The sequence below is a fragment of the Lonchura striata genome, chromosome 2 (assembly GCF_046129695.1).
Source record: "Lonchura striata isolate bLonStr1 chromosome 2, bLonStr1.mat, whole genome shotgun sequence".
NCBI lineage: Eukaryota > Metazoa > Chordata > Aves > Passeriformes > Estrildidae > Lonchura > Lonchura striata.
The window spans coordinates 37,042,073-37,060,427 of NC_134604.1; the positions used below are offsets into that span (position 1 = coordinate 37,042,073).

Below are 18,355 nucleotides of genomic sequence, written 5' to 3' on the forward strand. Positions count from 1 at the left end.
CATCTGCACAGAATCATAGAACAATGTGAGTCAGAAGGGACCCACAAGGGTCATTGAGCCCAACTCCTGGCCCTGCACAGGACATCCCCAAGAGTCACACCATGTGCCTGAGAGTGCTATCCAAACACTTCTTAAAATTTGTCAGGTTTGGGGCTGTGACCACTTTCCTGAGGAGCCTGTTCAGTGCCCAGCCACCCTCTGGATGAACCTTTTCCTGATATCCAGCCTAAACCTCCCCTGACACAGCTTCAGGCCATTCCCTTGGGTTACCAGAGAGGAGATCAGTGCCTGCCCCTCCTCTTCCCCTCACAAGGAAGTCACAGACTGCACTGAGGTCTCCCCTCAGTCTCCTCCAGGCTGAACACAACAAGCGACCCCAGCCACTCCTCACATGGCTTCTCCTTAAGGCCCCTCACCATCTTGTGGTCCTCCTTTGGGCACCCTCTAATAGTCTAATGTCTTTTTTATATTTTGGCACTGAAAACTGCCCTAGCACTCCAAGTGAGGCTACCCCAGAGCAGAGCAGGACAATCTCCTCTCCTTGCCTGGCTGGCCATGCTGTGACTGATGCACCCCAGAACCCTTCCTGACTCCAAGGGCACTGCAGAATCATGTTCAACTTGCCATGGACCAGGCTTAATATTTTTTGGAAGGCGATTGAAAAAACCATGAAGCTCTCCTTTCCCCGCCCCTCAACTTGAGCAAACTAGAATCCAGGATGTCTTGTGGAATTCTGCTACTGAAGTAAAAAGTGAGTTTTCCTTTCTAAGTTAAATTGGAATAGTTTGATTACAGACAACTGTTCAATTTTTCTGCATTTTATGGATTTCTCTACACCTAGAAGAACCAACCATGAAGCTGTATTTCACACAGAAAAATACCAAGTAACTTTGGTCACATTTTAATAGAAGATTACTAAAGAAGTTACGTTCTATGTATGAAACTGGCACTCACCTTTATCCTGTTTTTATTTCTTCAGATGAACAGCAAAGACCAGTGCTGCTCTAACAAAGTCCTGTGTTGCAGCTGAGAAATGGTTAATTCCAAGTGTTGCAATCCCTCCTCCCCACCCTATGTTTCTATCTTGTATATTTGAAAGAAATAGAGTAACAGATTAACAGAAAGGATTTAACAGGATTACTGGGGAATTAGCAAATTTACTCAATTAATTGTTCTACATCCTCAGCAAGGGCTACTGCACTTCTGGACAACTTGCTTGATGTGCTGTGATAGTATCAGCTTCAGATGCAAGATTACTAGCTCTTCTGCCCTCTCATCTTTCTTTCCCACCACTTTAGATTCTGATGAAGCAAAAAGTTCTTGACAGGAAGCTCAAAACTCATAGAGAGGTCACCAAAAGAACTAACTTCTTCTACAAAGAGAAACTCCTGTAGGAGTGGGGTGTTTTTTACTGAACTCTGAAATGATCAATAGTGAAGCACAGCAATAAAATCCAGGACTAGAACATTCAGTAACAGCCTGAAACATAGATTGATTTTTATTGTCATAAGGACTTGACACGGAGTTTTCACAGGACACTTACAGCTTTAGAATTTTATTTTCATCAGCATAATTGCTCATTCACTCCCCAGTATACATTTATGTTCCAAATTGCAGTGAGTTCCTGATTTTTGAGAAGTAAGGCACTACAGCGTCCCTTCAAAGCAGTTACAGATTATCATAGCATACACTTCCCTCTGAGATCTGAAGGTCAAGATTGCACAAGGAAAAAAATGCAACTGGTAATTGAAGATATATCCAATGATGAGTAACTAATCACCACTGTCACAAAAATAGCCCTTCTGGGTGATCTACTGTCAGACTTGAGAGGAAGCTTCCAGTGCACAGAGCAGATTTAACAATTTCTCACATATGGAAAATGCTCTATTGTGGAAAAATTCCTTAAAGCTGCCTTTTCAAGCCAGGCAACAGATTTTAACCAGAATCTTCAACCATCAGTGCATTCTTATGGCTCAGGACAAGGCACTGGATGAAGACCTTTACATTATAACTTTGGAATAGGAGTTGCAGCCACTGCAATGCTTTCAATTGCACATTCATCAGTGCCACGGCGGATTCTGAAGTAGCCATCTTCTCCCCATGAGGTGCCCCAGCTGTTCTTCACAATCCAGAATTTCTCACCACTTTCTGGGTCTTTACCATAGCCCACCAGTAAGACAGCATGATTAGTCAATTCAAAAGGATTTAAATCATCCTGCAGCCCAGTGTGATGATAGATCCCCTCTTTATAAAGCATGAAATCATTATAAACCTCAAAGGCAACGGCCATTGGGCCATGATGAACAAGCTCAAGTTTCATCAGGGCTTCATTGCAGCCTCCATAGAAACCACCAACATAGTGGTACTCAGACGTGTAATAGTGGTAACAGCTGCGCTTGAAAAGGCACGGAGAGTCATGGCCTGTGTAAGGGAAGCAGTCCTCTTCCACCACACCGAAGTCTTGGACATACTTTCCACCAATGAGATATGGGAAGCCACCATCACAGCCTTAACAGAAAAAAAAAAAAAAAAAAAAAAAAGTGCTTCCTCCCTTGAAAATTCTGTTATTTGAGGTGGGAGGCTCTCCCACTTAAATCTTTCATAATTCTTTCAGATACAGTATTGAACACATATGAGAGACCCAGATCATTCTAAAACTCCAGTTAGCTTCAGTCAGCTTTCTGAAACACTCAGGGCAAAATTCCTATCTGTGGGAGCTATATTGGGCAGACTAATACTTGGACCCTTTCTCATCCAATTGCTCCTGACAATCCCTGTCAGAAAGAACAGCTTTCTGTCCTTTCTTTCTGTTCATTCCTTGTCGTACAAGGATCTGTCCTAACAAGAGTACAGTCCTGTAGAAAGCTTTAGTCATCGCTTTTGCTCATTTCCCACTCCCTCTGAATATGCTACTGGCAGAATATTTAATTCCATTCTTTCCAGGTAAACATTGTAATCAGCTAAGGAGCCCTACTCCTTAGATATTTCCCATCTCATAGGTAGATGTAAAATCCGTTATCATCCCAAGCGTAATGGCGACTTCTCCTTGTTCAATCCCATTGCTCTGGTGGGGTGGGCTGGACACTGTTTTTTGTTATTTTTTAATTTCAAATAAATTACTAAAGTATAGCTTGCCAAATACTTTATGAAAAATAACTTGTGTGTGATTGGGAAGGGATGGAAGTTTTGAAACTAGTCTCCTCCTCCAACATTATCTTTACTTGAAAGGTGTTTTTATATACACCATCATCCTTACCCTGAGAATACCGGCTGCAAGACACAACCTGCTGGGGACTGAAGACTGGTTTCTGAGTGTTGTTTGTGAGGATACGTATCCTTGCTTCCAGCATGCCCATGGAGGAAAACGCGTAACAGCTGCCACATGAGCCTGAGAAGGGAAGAAAAAAGAACCACAAGGAGCAGTCAGTAACATAAACAAGGCTAGTCACCTGCCATTAGGTACATTTATTCCTAAAGTCCACTGAAATGAGTTAAACATACCAGACAGTGATTAGAACTTGAACACCAATACAGCAAAAACTTTAAATCTTCATTTAGCTTTCATGCATGCAATTCAAAACCCACTTCTAACAACTTCTCAGGGAACACTGAGCTTATGCAAGAGGTAAAGTACTGCTCCAGTGCTTTTCAGCAGTAGCTCTTAAGAGCTATCCAATTACCCTATTCCTCCAGAATGAACCTTCAGGGACCACATTAGCAGGGCTGAGAAGGCTCTATCTACCCTTTATGGAACACACAAGCTATGGGGCAATGAACTATTCAAAGTGAATGCTGACAATATTGTTCTTATTTCAACCTACCAATGGATTTAGTCCCATAATTTCCAGTTGAAAAAATATTCCACCTCTACAGCTACCTCTAAAATAACTGAATTTTAAGAGAATAGTGGTGTAAATAGCACGTTTAATATAATGGATTCATCCCCACTCCCCTTGCTTCCTAAGGGCATGTAATTGTACACCAGCTTTTCAGAAGCACCTTAATTTCCCTTCTGCTTCCTGGCAGACAGTTAAGTCTCCTTACTTTTGCATCAAAATTTAGTGTTTTGCTTCTAGCTTTAGGCCTCTGCATTCTCTAGGACATTCTTTTCACTCATTAAAAGCCTTTGGAAATGGAATGACAAGCCTCACAGGAAGAATGATTACTTGGATGAGGTCTTATTTTATCTACTGATTGTCATCAAGGTGCCTGATTTCCTTTTGTTTCCTACAGTGGGAAAGTAAAATATTGCAGAACTATGAAAAGGTGGGAGCCTTGAGGAACAAAACAAAATACTTTCTCTTGAACTGTGTAGGTGTATAAAAGCAGAGCTATTACAACAGCATGACTTCGTGAAATTGCACCTTCACTCAGTTAGATGCACCTCTGAAGGGACAAAATCAGCCTGAACAGGAACACTTTTTTCCCAGCAGGGCAAAGTGAAGCAGTGAAAGATGCCTCCCACTCACTGTACAGTCGCAGCATCTGAGATGGGCTGCATTGTAGAACACTTTGTTCCATTATGTGTGCAAAAACATGAAAAATACACTCGACCATTTCAGTCTGAAGTCTGCTGGGTTGGCTGCTATATTTCTTTCAAGTTACCACAGTGGTATTTATGAAGTCCACAGAATTACCTCTTTTGTAATTTGGTTTTTTTTTTGTTTGTTTGTTTGGTTTTTTTTTAAGCCTCAAAGCTAAAATTCTAATTTGATGGAGCAGAATGCATATTCCACAGACATTTAACATACTCAGCATGGACCCTCAGATTACATAAGAAGTGTAGGAAGCTATTTTATTGGAAACAACAGACTAGTTCTCATTTAGAGAAACTCTGAAGCACAGAAAAAGAGTAAGTCTGGAACTGAGTGTTCAATTGTTTGGAAGATAAAAGAGACATTCATAGTTCACCTTGGGACATTGATAATTCACACCAGGAGAAAGCACAGGACTCACAACTACAGAGGACCATATAATTTCCTGTTGTCATCTTCCAGTGCTTCCACATAGCTAGAAATTCCACAAGCCTTCCTATGCTGCTTCTGCTACCAAGAGTACAGCTGGCAGAATTTGTCAGAATAACTAAGTCATAAATGAGGGATTGGTGATTTAAGTCATCCCTTTCCCACCATGCTAATGTTATGCTCCTTTCCCCAAAAAACTGCCACCAGATAGCTACCAGTAGATGCCAAGTTTATGGTGGCACAAGGAAGGGACACATTAGCAGAGCTCACTCCTAGCCTCCATTATATAAACATATAATTCAGGCATCACAGACCACAGTGCTATAAACACTCCTTACAGAATCAACACATATCAGCATGGTATCCTTCTAAGTTCTTACCAGTATTTTATATTTATCATTGTCTGCAATTTTCATAGTGATTAATATCTCCTCTTGCAACTACCCAGTTAAGTAACACCTGAATTTATCAGGGTGATAAGATTTGGAGGCAGTATAAACAATTTTCATGGGTTTATTCATTAAAGCTGCATGATAATTTTCCATCAAAAGAAATCAGGGAAAAAATTAAATGTACATCAGTCAGTGTGCAGAAAACCATGGCTAAGATTGTTTGGACAAAACCTGACAGCTGTGTTTTTGCAGGGTACTGTGGTAATAGGGTTTCACTCCAGCAAATCAGCACTGTGTGGACAAGCCAGTACCAGCACCTATTTTGGTACAGCGTTGTCAGCCAGGACTCCAACCGGTCTCCACGGGTTATTCACAGTGAAGGTGCAACCTGTCAGCTGTAAGACACTAGGCAAAACCTTCTGGTTAGCAGCAAATTACAAACTACATCAAAGGAGCTCTAGAACTTTGAATTCAGAGGTTTTATTTATTAATTTTTACCTTGATTCCGAACAGGGCTGACATAATTGACACCATTCACATTTCTCCAATCCCAGGATTCTGGCAAGCTTGAAACTTTCTTGAGCAACTCTGGTGTTAGAGGTGCAGGCTTTGGTCTGAAGAGGAGAAAATGCTTTTGAAAAACATATCACACTCTAGGCAAGGAAACAATTACATCACACTCAGTTTTCATCTTTGGCTTCTACTAGTTGGACTTGCTTCATACTATGCAATTTAAAACAGTCTCCATCTAAACTGAGTGGGTGTCAATATGAAGAGAGATAAGCCTGAGCAGGATTCAAGACCTACTCAAATTGCTTCCTGAGGGAACTATATTATTAACTATCCACTGCTGAGGAATACATTCAGCTTGGGTAGTTCAGTTTGCAAGCAGCAGTGTGAGCTTCAAAGAGCTCTGGGTGGCAAAATCCTTTTGTATAACAAAAGGAGCAGGGACCTGTGCCCCAGCCAGGTGACAGGACACTCAGAAAGAACTCCATACTTTCCCACAATTAAGGCTAGGGGTATAAAAGCCCAGGGGCTCCTTTGCTTGTGGTCCCTCCTCAGAGGGACCCAGTTCAAACCGCTGTTTTATTGTTTAGTTATTGCACCAAGATCAAACTAATTTAAAGATCTGGACGTGTGAGACTCTGCCCTGGGAGCCCTGGGGTGGAGCAGGTGAGGAGCGCTGGTGTGGCAGCGCCTGTGCGGTGTGGCTGCGAAGGGGCCTCGGCGCCAGCTCAGGGCTGCGAGGGCGGCTGCCGGAGCGGCTCCTGGGCGGCCAGACGGGGAAGTTTCCTTAACATCCATGAGCTGCTGAGGTGAAGTACTTTTGCACTGATCTGATGTGCTAAAATAACTCTCAGAAATTACAGCAACATAGCTCTAAAACACTTATTTTACTGCAATCGCAAAGTATGTAGAATATCTGACTGCAGAAACCATCTTGCCTTGGCAGCCTGCACTGACAACAATTACAGTTTCACTTCAGGCACAGGTATGGCTTACACTGACAATTCACTAACTGCAGTCTCACTTGCCCTGGAGACTTCTCTGGAGCAAGTTTTTACTGTGACTTTTGAAGAAGTATTGAATGTTACCTGTCCTCATCTACCACCTGCAGGCAAGTGATGCTCCTATCAGCAAAACAACTTTTACATAACTTTTGCATTCAACTTTTACATAACCTGATGCTTTGTCCTTGGTGCCATTTACAAACACCAGACTCTGGAGTCTCTTTGAAAGCAGGAGAGGGCCAACCAAATACTGTCATGGTACTGCATGGGTGGAAGAGAGCTTTCAAATAGGTTAATGTATTTAAGATCATCTACAAGGTGATTTCTATTTATACATCTGCATGATATTCCCATGCAAATTAGCATTTTTATTCTATAGTAGGACCTTCTTCAACAAACATACGATTACCACAGTTTGGAAAATAAGTAGCATTCCTACCTCACAGAAATATCAAGAGCTGAAAAAGCAAAACTATGAAGATTCTTATACAGCTATAAAGAAGGAAGTCTTTAAACTCTAGTTCTCAAATTTTGTAGAGCATGATGTACCCATCCCCATTACCACTCTCAGCTAACTGATCTGCAAGACACTGAAGACATTCTCAGAGCTACTTACATCATTCTTCACTGAGACACTCCACTCCTGCTAGAGGACTCTTGTTGCAGGCGTGGCAAATTATCAAAGTAACCAGGGAATTTCCTCAGGAATCTTTGATACTCATGTTTAGGAGCAGAGAGACGTTCACAGCTTTTCAATAGCAATTATGAACTAGCAGAACCAAGATGAAGCACAAGCAGAAACTCTTGACTCTCATGGCAAGCAGCCGATGAGCAGACAGAACAGCGAGATGATAACTGAGACTGCACTGAGCTGATAACTTCCACCCTGTACATATGAGCTCAGCAGTGAATTACTGGACAAGACTCAAGAGTAGGTGACTCTATTTGTCCCAGCTGCTTGAGACAACAGATGCTCAAAATAATCATTCAAATGAAAAATATGTTTGCACCCCATGAAATGGAAGGCCTTGAAACTTGATTGAACATCTGAACTAAGCACAGCTAACAGCCAGGACAAATACAAGCAGACTCCTGGCAGCAGTGGGGTTTGTTGCAGAAAAAAAAGTGTATTATTACCTTGAAGTTCTGGAATAGAGACCCCCAGCTCTTTTAGTTAGTTCTTCCAGGGCTAAATTCTCATACTCCTTGTATCTGGTCGCTCTCCATGACTTCTGGTGAGCATTGATAGCATTTACAAAGTCGAAGTTGTGCACAAAATGTCTGTGGGAGAGTCTGCAAACAAAAGGAACCAAGTAAAAGAGTAAGAAAAGGACTGGGATTGAAACTAAAGGTGTTCTCTAAACTCAATATGTAACTCCAGAAGTGTTTTGTTAGGTACTGATAAAGAAATGGAATTACTGGATCAAGGGAAGGCTTCTAAAACTTGAGACAGACTAGATATAACCATCTTCCTTAGACATGACAGTTTTATAATGGGGCTTCACCACAGACTGAAGGAGAAACTGTGATGCAATAAGCAAACCCTCCTCTGTTCTTCTGCATTCAGGTTTATTTCCAACATTATCACTGGCATTAACTTTGTCCTTACTACTGGAATTGGTTCTTATGATTCTAGCTAAAATCTCAAGAACTGTTATGAAATATTTTATTCCAGTAAAAGGTCACTTATCTGTTGCTTACCTTCCCCTAGGCTTCTGGAGAGGTATCTCATTGATGTGAACATCGGATGCAGATGAAGAAATCTTGTGTCCTATGAAACAAGCCCAGTTGTGGCCCAGTACATCATGCACCCATCCTGGTAGGGTCTCATTGCAATAGCTGGTTACATTCTGGCCTTCCTTTTTGTACTGTAATATGAAGAAGTTGTGCTTGTGTTGAGCAGATGCATTTGTTAGCATTGCCATAGCTCCCCACCCACTCACTGCTGCTTCTTCCTGCCTGTATTTCACAGGAAGTGGCCAAACACACTCCAGAGGTGAAGAAGACAAAAGAAACTGCTATTTATCAAATAGCTGCAAAAGACAACTGGGTTTTGACTTGCACTTTTAGCAACGAAGCATGCATTCCTATCCGTATCAACTAACCTGAGCTAATCATTTAAGGTTCAACAGCTACTTTCTCAGTAACATGTAAAAGACCTCTTAGCACTCAATCTTCTCTTCAAGGCCCTGAGATTTCTTATACCAAATATATGACCAATCAAGCTAACTCTTGTTTGCCACAGAAGTTTGAGAAACTAAGACTCAAACACAGGGAGGATGGCAAGTTTGTCATCCAGTAACCTCACAGGAAGACATGCACTATTTCTGTTTTAAAATTTATGTACCATTTATGCACTGTCTTTGTTTCACAAGTCAAAACCAAAGATGAAACTTCCAGCCACGTTTTTAGGTTTCAGTTGTGATGGCAAAGCATCAAGAAATAATTTCACAGGAACTATCAAAATGAGACAGTAAGAAATTATGATTCCTTGAGAACAGCTCATTTAAAGATTGTAGCAGAGACTGCCACTAAAGCCTCAAGCCCTGAGTCCTAATTCAGCCACATGAGTCTTTTACCACTGAAGAGCAATAATTTAATATATTCAGCAAAATGTGTCTTCATACAACAGGTACCACTAACACTTTGCCCAGCTACATACATTTTCTGGATTAGAAATTCTCTGACAACAGAATGTCTCATCGTGGAGGTGTGTGTGGCTCCTTACTCATTACTCATCTCTTAAGGTTAGTGTTTTGTGTAACATTGTAGTGTTTTGTATTATACTACAAAGGCACATGAAAACCCCATGCAACAAAGGTTTTAATTTTACTCTTCTATTCTCAAAAAAAAAAAAAAAAATCACTTAGAATTCAAGTGTCCTAGTCCAAGAAAACTTCATTAAATCATATCATATTTGAGCTGCACATGTACAATCCTAGTGGGATTCTGTAACTATGTTTCAACAAAATGTTTGCTCAGCTTCCTTACTGAAGAAGATGGTGTATTACAGTGATGGAAATGCCCCAAGATGGAAAGATTAATTAAAGAGACAAGGAGGTTTGTGTCTATGTTGAGGTTTTTCGAAAAATCTGGAGGAGAGTTTACAGTAAAATAATTATGTTTATCAATCAGCAGAATAAAATTAAAGGTTAATCCTCTGCCTGTTTTGGAACAATGGGAATTTGCTTTGTCCCCAGTCTGGAGGATGCAGAGGCAACATACCTACACCCAGCTGTTTGCTGGCTGGAGCAGAGTGGGGGCACTAGAAGGCTGAGCTTGTTCTATTCTTATCTTACTGTGCAAGATTGTGCATTGTGGGAAATTAGCTACACATACCAAGGGCAAGGTCCAGAGATGACTTTTGAGACACACACTCTTCACAACAGCAGAACTAGAAATTCAGACACTTCCAAAAGCAACAGGTAGTGACTTTACATCTAAGTTACCGTGAGATCACTTTCCTGGCTCTACATGACTGTAGAAATTAATACCTGGTCTTTCCTATCCATATGCTGCCACAGCTTAAAACAGTACAGCTATTCTCAACAAGCATAGGCCTTGATTCTGAAAACCTGAAGATTATGAGAGGAACAGGCCTGCTTCCTGCAACAATCCTGCATTGCAAAGTGTTATTCTGAATTAAAACAAGTAACACAGATTTGGGGCTTATCTTGATGGAAAAAAAAGAAATATCTGCTAACTAACAAATTAAAACAACAAAAACAACAACAGAAAAAGTGTTTTTCTCCTAGAAATCCCTCTCTCTTTCCAGAGACAAAATTCATCGCTTCTTTAAAGACATAGAGAGACAACCACATTAAGCATTCAACAATTTCAGAGTCTCTGTAGAAGCCTAAAATTAGACAATTCTAGTCCTCTGTAGCTACCTTTTTGTAGAGTGCCAGACTAAGCTACTGTTGAAATGACTTTGAAAAGTGGACATGGATACTTTGAGACCATAACACATGAATGACATTTGTATAAAGGGAATTTCAACTCCATAAAACAATGTATCGAGGAAATGAAAATATACCTACATAAGATCACAATTTCTTTCCCCGCCCGACTTTTAATCACAAACCACTGACGTAGACAAGTGGCTGACAAGCCTTTAAAAAAAATCTCATCAGTGCCATAATAATGATGTCCACTGCTTACCAGAAGGTACACCATAAAATCATTGCAAAAACAACTTTGCTAAGAAATGCAGCATTTCTTATTTCTACCAGTGAAAAATTTACAGACAAGATCTAGGAATTTGACTGTACCAGTTTTAGAGGACTGACTACACCTGCCCGACTAACAGCAAGTCATATGGCAGGGACTGTGCACCATTGCACAAGCAACAACTGACTCAGGTGGATGTGGATTACAGTATCAGATTCAGCAGAAGCTGCCAGCACAGTAACCAAAACATCCACAGAGCCCACCCCAGAACAGCATCCTTCATGGAAGATAACAGCCTAACAGCCATACAGCTGTGATCACCAGCAATTGCTGGACAACTGCTTGCAAGCGTTTCTCTGCAGACTTTAAAGATGGTTTTCATTGTTAAGATCATTGCAGCTGTGTCCCATGATAATTTCATCAGCTGATGAAATCTGCAGCATTAACTCGACCCAGTGACCTGACCAATCTAGGATAACTCCTTTAGAAAGGAAGCCAAACTATATTCATAGTTCCAATTCTGAGCTTTGAAAACAGTAAAATTTAATTCTACTTCAAATACATATTTTTCTCAATCCTGACAACTCATGTGGTTTTGCCTAATGACAAAATTTAGCCAAGCCACACCAAAATTAACCTTCACATAGCTAAACTCCACAGCTTGTTGTCAGGTATCTGAACCCAGGTAAGCTTTTCAGTGATGTATACTTTTAATAACACCTTTCCTGTGTTGGTCATCATGACAATCTAACTGCATGTTCAATTCTAGTCCTAGTAAAAATCATAATCACTTAAAGCTTTTTTAAAATCTTTAATCTCACTAAGAGGAAAGCAAGAAAGGATGGAGACCTTATAAGTCACAGAATTTTAATAAGAATTCACACTGCCACATAGAGAGGCAGCCAACCCATCTTCTTTGAAATCTATTGTTCTTCAATTTAAGCAATATCTAGGCAATAAGACAACTTGAGTTCCAGGAGGCAGGACTACCCTACACATTAAATCTGGTGAAGAGACTTAGCTCTCAAGTTTACAGGTGTGTCTATGCATTTTACTATGGGCAGCACACACTGAATGAGAGCAGAGCTGCAGACTTGCAGTTGCCCTACTACACAAAAATACAGTAGACCATGTTACCAGAAAAAACTACTGCATCTTGCTACACAATATAAAATGCAAGCAAATATCAACTCCAAGTGGATTTTCTTTACTTAAGGAAAAATTCTGCAATTCTGAGTTATGTGCATTCAGATTTACACTTTAGGAAAGCAGCAGTTGCTCACTGCCAGTTAAGCAAGCCAGCCCAAATTAGACAGGTTAAAAGCTGACTTTCAATTGATTTGCTTTAGCAACTCTAGCAACTCCTACTTTAGCAACATGAAATTAAATGCAACTAGGTTTGGGTTTTTGTTCCATATCCTGAAAACTTAAACATTGACTGCTGTCACTTTTCTAGTTTGTTTCTGTTTGAGAACAGCAGTTCTTGATTTTAACCAAATTTGGGAGCACAAGCGAAGAGAGAAAAAGATATGACAAAGATGTCACCAAGTCTGCTTGGAAAAGATTAGTAACTTGAGTAGTGAAATATTCTGAAATCTATCTCTTTTTTTTTTTTTCCTGAAGTAGATGTAATGTTTCAATATGAAAAAAAAAAAAAAAAAAAACAGACTTCTGATATTTGCTAGAGAGCATCTCAGGAGTCTGAAGTAGAACCACTTCGCTTAAGGGACAAAGAGTGAGAAACTTATGAGACTGTCTTGTCTCAAAGTGGTAGCCTCAACAATAAATAAATACCTCAAAGACATCAAGTAATTGAAACAAGTTGGTCTCAACTTTCCCTTCAGCCTCACTCTAGCTTTTTATGTTACGCTGTTCCTATTTCTTTTGCCATCCCTTGGGGGTAAAAAAAAATATCGTTGAAGCTTTATATTGCATAACCCTTAAGAATCCTTGTATCATCCAGCAGAAGCACATGACCAAGCTTCTGCCAAGAGTAAGTAACTAACTTCACATCCAAGTTCAGTACAGAGATGTTTCAGAAGCACACATTCATTAAACAACTTATTTTGTGCTAGAAGCAGAATGCAAGAAGCAGTAGGATGCTGCATTTAATTTGGCAAACTTTAATTCTATGTACAACAATAACTAGAAAAAAACACTGTTAGAGCATCTTTATTTCAGACACTAAAGTAAACTGAGGAAAAAATAGGATTGATAAGCTCACCCAATCCACTCCTCTGATGTAAAAAGTCATTTCCCCACAGGGCTCGAGTGAAAGAACAAATACCTTGTAAAGGCAATGAGATCCTACAAAAGTTTCAGTGGGTGTCTGTTTAGTAAGCGACGGGAACAAAAAAGCTATTAAAAACTCATTGAAACATGCACATCCAAACAGGCTGTGTCCATATCTACACAGCACAGTAGCTCTGATAAAGTCACTACTTAGACAAGCCCACCACATTCCTGTCAGTAATTAAAAGCTTAATGCTTTAACACTAGAAAAAAATACACTGGAGGTTCAATTAGCAGAAGTGGCACTTCTATGCCTAAAACTCACAAAGGACTGTATTAGCTTAAACACTGCTGCTCATTGTACCTGGCAAATTTTCCTTCTGATCAATCTCAAACTTGTTGTATTTCTATTTCATATGTAATGTAATATTTACTGGATGAATAGCAAACAGATATGCACAGTCAAATATGTCACATGCACTTTGTAAGAAAGCACTCCCTCCCTCCCTTCAAGAGCCCACTAACAGTTGTGAAATTGGGAGTTTTGCAGATATATACATTGCATGTTGTTGCCCAATAACAGCAAGTAGCTGTCTGGAGCAAAAAATGCATTTAGTAAGTGCTGTGGTATTTCCTCATGATTCTCAGCAATAGACTTGCATATTGGTAATCTGTTGTTCTTTTTACAGCAGCAAATTATTAAAGAGGATAACTGGCCTGGGCTCGAATCGTCCCTATGATGTTTAAGGAAACAAGTCTTTAATTTACATAATAAACATATGTTTTGCTGATGAATTCCCCATTACTGAGCAATGACCCAAACAAGCTTGCTATTTCTTAATACTGAAGCCAACTTCAAAACCAAGAATTAATCCATCAGCTTACAAAGGGCTCAGACACATTTCATAGTCACAAAATGCAAGCTATTGTGTACACTACTGCTCAGGTGTATATTTGTCTTACTTTGTTTTGAGCAGCAAGATGAATCACATGACCACCAACTTAAACTATTCTGTAACAGTTTTGGTATGTTACTTTAAGAGTACTTTTGCAAATCAGTGCAACACATGAAATCAATGCAATACGTGACATCAATGCTTATGAGTCACTTGACTTAGTGCTCATCTGCTGGGGATGTATTTCACAAGTATGGAGAGCAGCAGCCTTCAAGGACTCTCAGCTGTCTTCAAGTTGACAACTAACAGATCAATTTATATCCTAGAGCAGGCCACACTGTTCCTATGATTAAATTCCTCACATTCAGAAATTTGTTTGATAATCAGTGACTCTTTTACTGCCTAATATATTGGCTTGTAAAGCAACTCTGTATTTCAGTGTAAAATATCAGGCCAAAGTCTGCTAGTTCAACTATATTTTCCTCAAATGAGTCCAACAATGACTGCTAAATTCTCCCTGCCAGAGATGACACTACAAAACCCAGCTCATGGACAATACTACAGCATACAGTGCTCCGCTGTCCTCACAGAGGCAGCAATTCCTGCCACTTTTGAGGCAGGTCCTCCCACTGCAGGTGAGCTCATACAGGTGTCCCTACCTGAGAAGTTTCAGAGTAATTCTAGTCAGTTAGATTACCCTTCAGTGTCTGTGCAGTCTCTGCTGTATCACAGCAATATAATTTCACTGTCTTATACAGATGAGAATGTCAATCAGGTGTTTCTCTCTCATACTTTACTTCTGCTTAAGTACAAGACCCTGTCTTGTTTAAAAGATTGCATTCTTATTTTAAAAAATTCCAGTTATAAGAGTGCACTAGGTCTTGACAATTCATTTTATTTATAGTGGCTCATATAATATCACATTTCAGATTTGTGAAGAAAAGAGTGTTGTTAATGTAGGGATGTTTTAGTTTATCTGAGCAGTGCCAACACAGCCTTATATGCCCCTCAGACAGCTCTGACAGCAAATAGGTTGGGGGCACATAAGAAACTGGGAGGGAACGCAGCTGGGAAAGCTGACTCCAACTGACCAAAGAGATATTCCATGCCGAACAATATCATTCATAGAAATAAAGGCTGGGGAAAGGAGAAAAGAGGGACATTCAGAATCATGGCATCTGCCTTCTTATGTAACAGTTGTGTACAATGAAGACCTGCTTTCCTGGAAATTGCTGAACACCTGCTTATTATGGTGGCAAGTTGTCCTGGTGGCAAGTAGCGATTGAGTTCCTCATTTTGCTTTGCTTATATACACACACACAGCTTTTGCTTTACCTATTAAAGTACCTTGATGTCAGCTTATGAGTTTTTGCACTTCTATCCTTCCAATTCACTCCCCCAACACACTGATGGCTGAGTGGTGCTTTGCTATTTACTGGGGTTAACCTACAAACAATGAGCATGTAAATAACTTCCCCAGTAGTTGTGCTAAAAAGTCTATACAGTCGTTTCCCTTACATGAGCCCAAATCAGCACAGCTGGAAGCTGCAAGGGAGCTGCAGTAAACTGGACCCTTCTATGTAATTTTTGTTCAGTAAGGATTCCAGTTCTCCTGAAAGAGTGGATCGCTCACTTTTGTTAACATCTGAAAACACTGACTTTAAAATAGTTGCTGTAAATAAACAACCTTGCTCCTGGAAAGGTAATTTAGAGAGAAAGTTATTTCTTCACCCTCCTTAGTACTAGCCAAAGTTAAGAGATTTTATGCTTGGACAAGACCTGGATGATTACTATTGACTCACAAGATCATGCTTCTGAAACAATCAAAACCATATTCATTGTTCCTGCCCAGGTCTGCACTCACCAGCTGAGAAGCCCTGCTGCACAAAGCATCTGTCTTCCAGGTACTAAAGTCATCCTGCAGACATTCCTTCAAACCACCCTTCAGATTCATCATGTACTCATCAGGACAGCAGCAGAGCACTCCTTCTAAGAAGATTGTCTTCTCCTGTCTAATCCCTGCCTACCATCACTGTTTTCAGCTCGTCCTGAAGGCATTAACAGAGACTGAAGAGAACAGTATTACTCCAAAGGAAAATTACGAGCAGCAAAAATGTTCCTTAGACAACAGAGTAGTATCCTGAAATAAAATGTATAGATCCCAGAAATCCTCCATCAAGGAGGAGAGATGGCTCTAAAGAGTCCATGCATTTGACAACATCTGTAAGGAAAGATAAAAGCAATGGTATTTGCTATTTGACTTGGGTCCAGAGTCAAAAAAGGAAAAAAAAAAAAATCAGGCTACCAAGAAAGTTAGTTTCATAAGAGCCTTCAATTGCTTTAAACACACCCAGAAGGGAAAGTAGCAGCATCTGTATTTTTTTCAGATAATGGCCAGTGTGAAAAACCTCTTCCCTCTCTCTGCTCCCTACCTAACCACTGATCACTGTTTCCTTACGTTAAAAAATTAAAAGAAGAAATCCTTTATCTGCTAATCCAGGTAGACCTTAGAGCCAAAGATAATCAAGCGTCCCAACTGACCCACTGTGGCAGCCAGGGACTGAAGAGAAGCCTAACTACAGGCCATTTTGGCAACAGCAGGTTAACTCACCTTAAAAAATGCGAACCACTTGTAGTCATTTAGCACAATTTCAAAGCCTTGATTGTAAATCAAAGTGAAGAAACCATAGTTGCCCAGACTATCCTGAGCCACATCTAGCTTCTGAAGATTGACAACCACCTTGCTCTCCACAGGTCCTAAAAGAAAGAAATATTATGGCATGATTACTGTATAGAAAAGAAAACAATACAAAAAAAATGTAGAAAGGATATTGTAGCATTTATTTTATTCCCAAGGATGCTAAAATACACTTGTTGAATACAGTCTTCTGCAAAAGGGCATCAAGACACTTCAGGGCCTCCACTTATCTGTCAGTGGATGTACACGCTCATTTTTTCCACTGCTAGACAGTATCTGAACAATTTAAACACAGCTTGCCGTAGAGCTACAGAGGTGTTGGATGCTGTGTCATTTAGGTACTGTGTCTGCAATGACAACTCTTCCCCTACAACATCTGGGATAAGGCACCACTCATCCAACACTCCTTCACACCAGTGCTCCAACCCTACCACACACTTCACTTCCACTACTGGTACTGCCACTTGTCTCCTCTGATCAAAAAGCAGATGACACAGAAAAATCTACTATTTTCAAAATTATACTGACATACAATCATTAAATAGTAACTCCCCACTGCTATTATCCCCTCGAGGGAAGCGGTATTTCCATGTCGCTGGATGCTGTCAGGCTTCCCTGGCTGCCAGCCCTCCCAGGAGGAGCCCAGGTGTCCCCAGCACCGCCAGCCTCTCCTGCTGAGCGCAGCCCCGGCCTGGGCAGGCAGAGGATCGCAGGAAGGCACCGTGAGAGAGGGGCAGCGAGCCGCATCAGCAGGTTGGAGTCCTCATCAGAACAAGCCAAACCAACAGAACCGCACACTACGGCGGAGCTGCAGCAGCGCACGAAGCCGCCTGCCCGCCGCCCCAGCCGGCTCCGGGCACGGAGCGGCCGCCCCGCTCCCCGCCGCGCTCCGGGAGCGGCTCCGGCCCGGGCCCGCCGCGCTCTCACCCGCCTGCGAGCAGTTGCCGTGGCGGCCGCCGGCCCGCCAGACGCGGAGCTCCCAGGCGCCCAGCAGGTCGGCGAAGGAGCAATTGGCCGGCGTGTCGCCCAGCACGGCCGCGGGCAGCGCGGGCAGCGCGGCCAGCAGCGCCAGCGCCAGGCCCCGCAGCGCGCACCCCGCCATAGCGCCGCGCCCGCCGCCGCCGCGCCGCTCAAATGCGCCCGGCCTGCGCCGCCCCCCGCCCCGGGCCCGCCCCGCCGGGCACCGCCCCGCCCGTGTCCTTCCGAAGGTCGTCCTCTTGTGTAGAGCGCCTACCGCTCCCCGAGGGGCATCCCCTCGCCCCGAACCCGCCTACCTCCCCAAAGGGCATCCTCCTGCGCAGCCCCTCTGCCCAGCCCGGAGCCCCGGCAAGTCCCCAACAGGGCTTGTTCCCAGGGTCGCTGCAAGCCTACGTCGTGCTGCCCTGGAGGACGGGGCCTCTTGTTCGCCACGGGTTTAGCAGCGCAAGGTGACTCAGAGTTTCCGCAGCAGCCACGCGCCACAGCCAGGAAACCATGCGGCACGAACCCT

General features: G+C 41.9%; 1 protein-coding gene across 1 annotated transcript; it reads right to left on the reverse strand.

Annotated features, from left to right (window-relative positions):
* Positions 1-1,467: 1,467 nt before the first annotated feature.
* CTSC (cathepsin C) lies at positions 1,468-17,968 on the reverse strand. The gene is made up of 7 exons (XM_021545027.2): positions 17,794-17,968; positions 16,780-16,925; positions 8,572-8,738; positions 8,008-8,163; positions 5,855-5,970; positions 3,257-3,388; positions 1,468-2,508 (listed from the first exon to the last, which is right to left on the reverse strand). Exons 1-7 carry the CDS (start codon positions 17,966-17,968, stop codon positions 2,006-2,008), a joined length of 1,395 nt encoding a protein of 464 aa, XP_021400702.2. The 3' UTR covers positions 1,468-2,005.
* Positions 17,969-18,355: the final 387 nt, after the last annotated feature.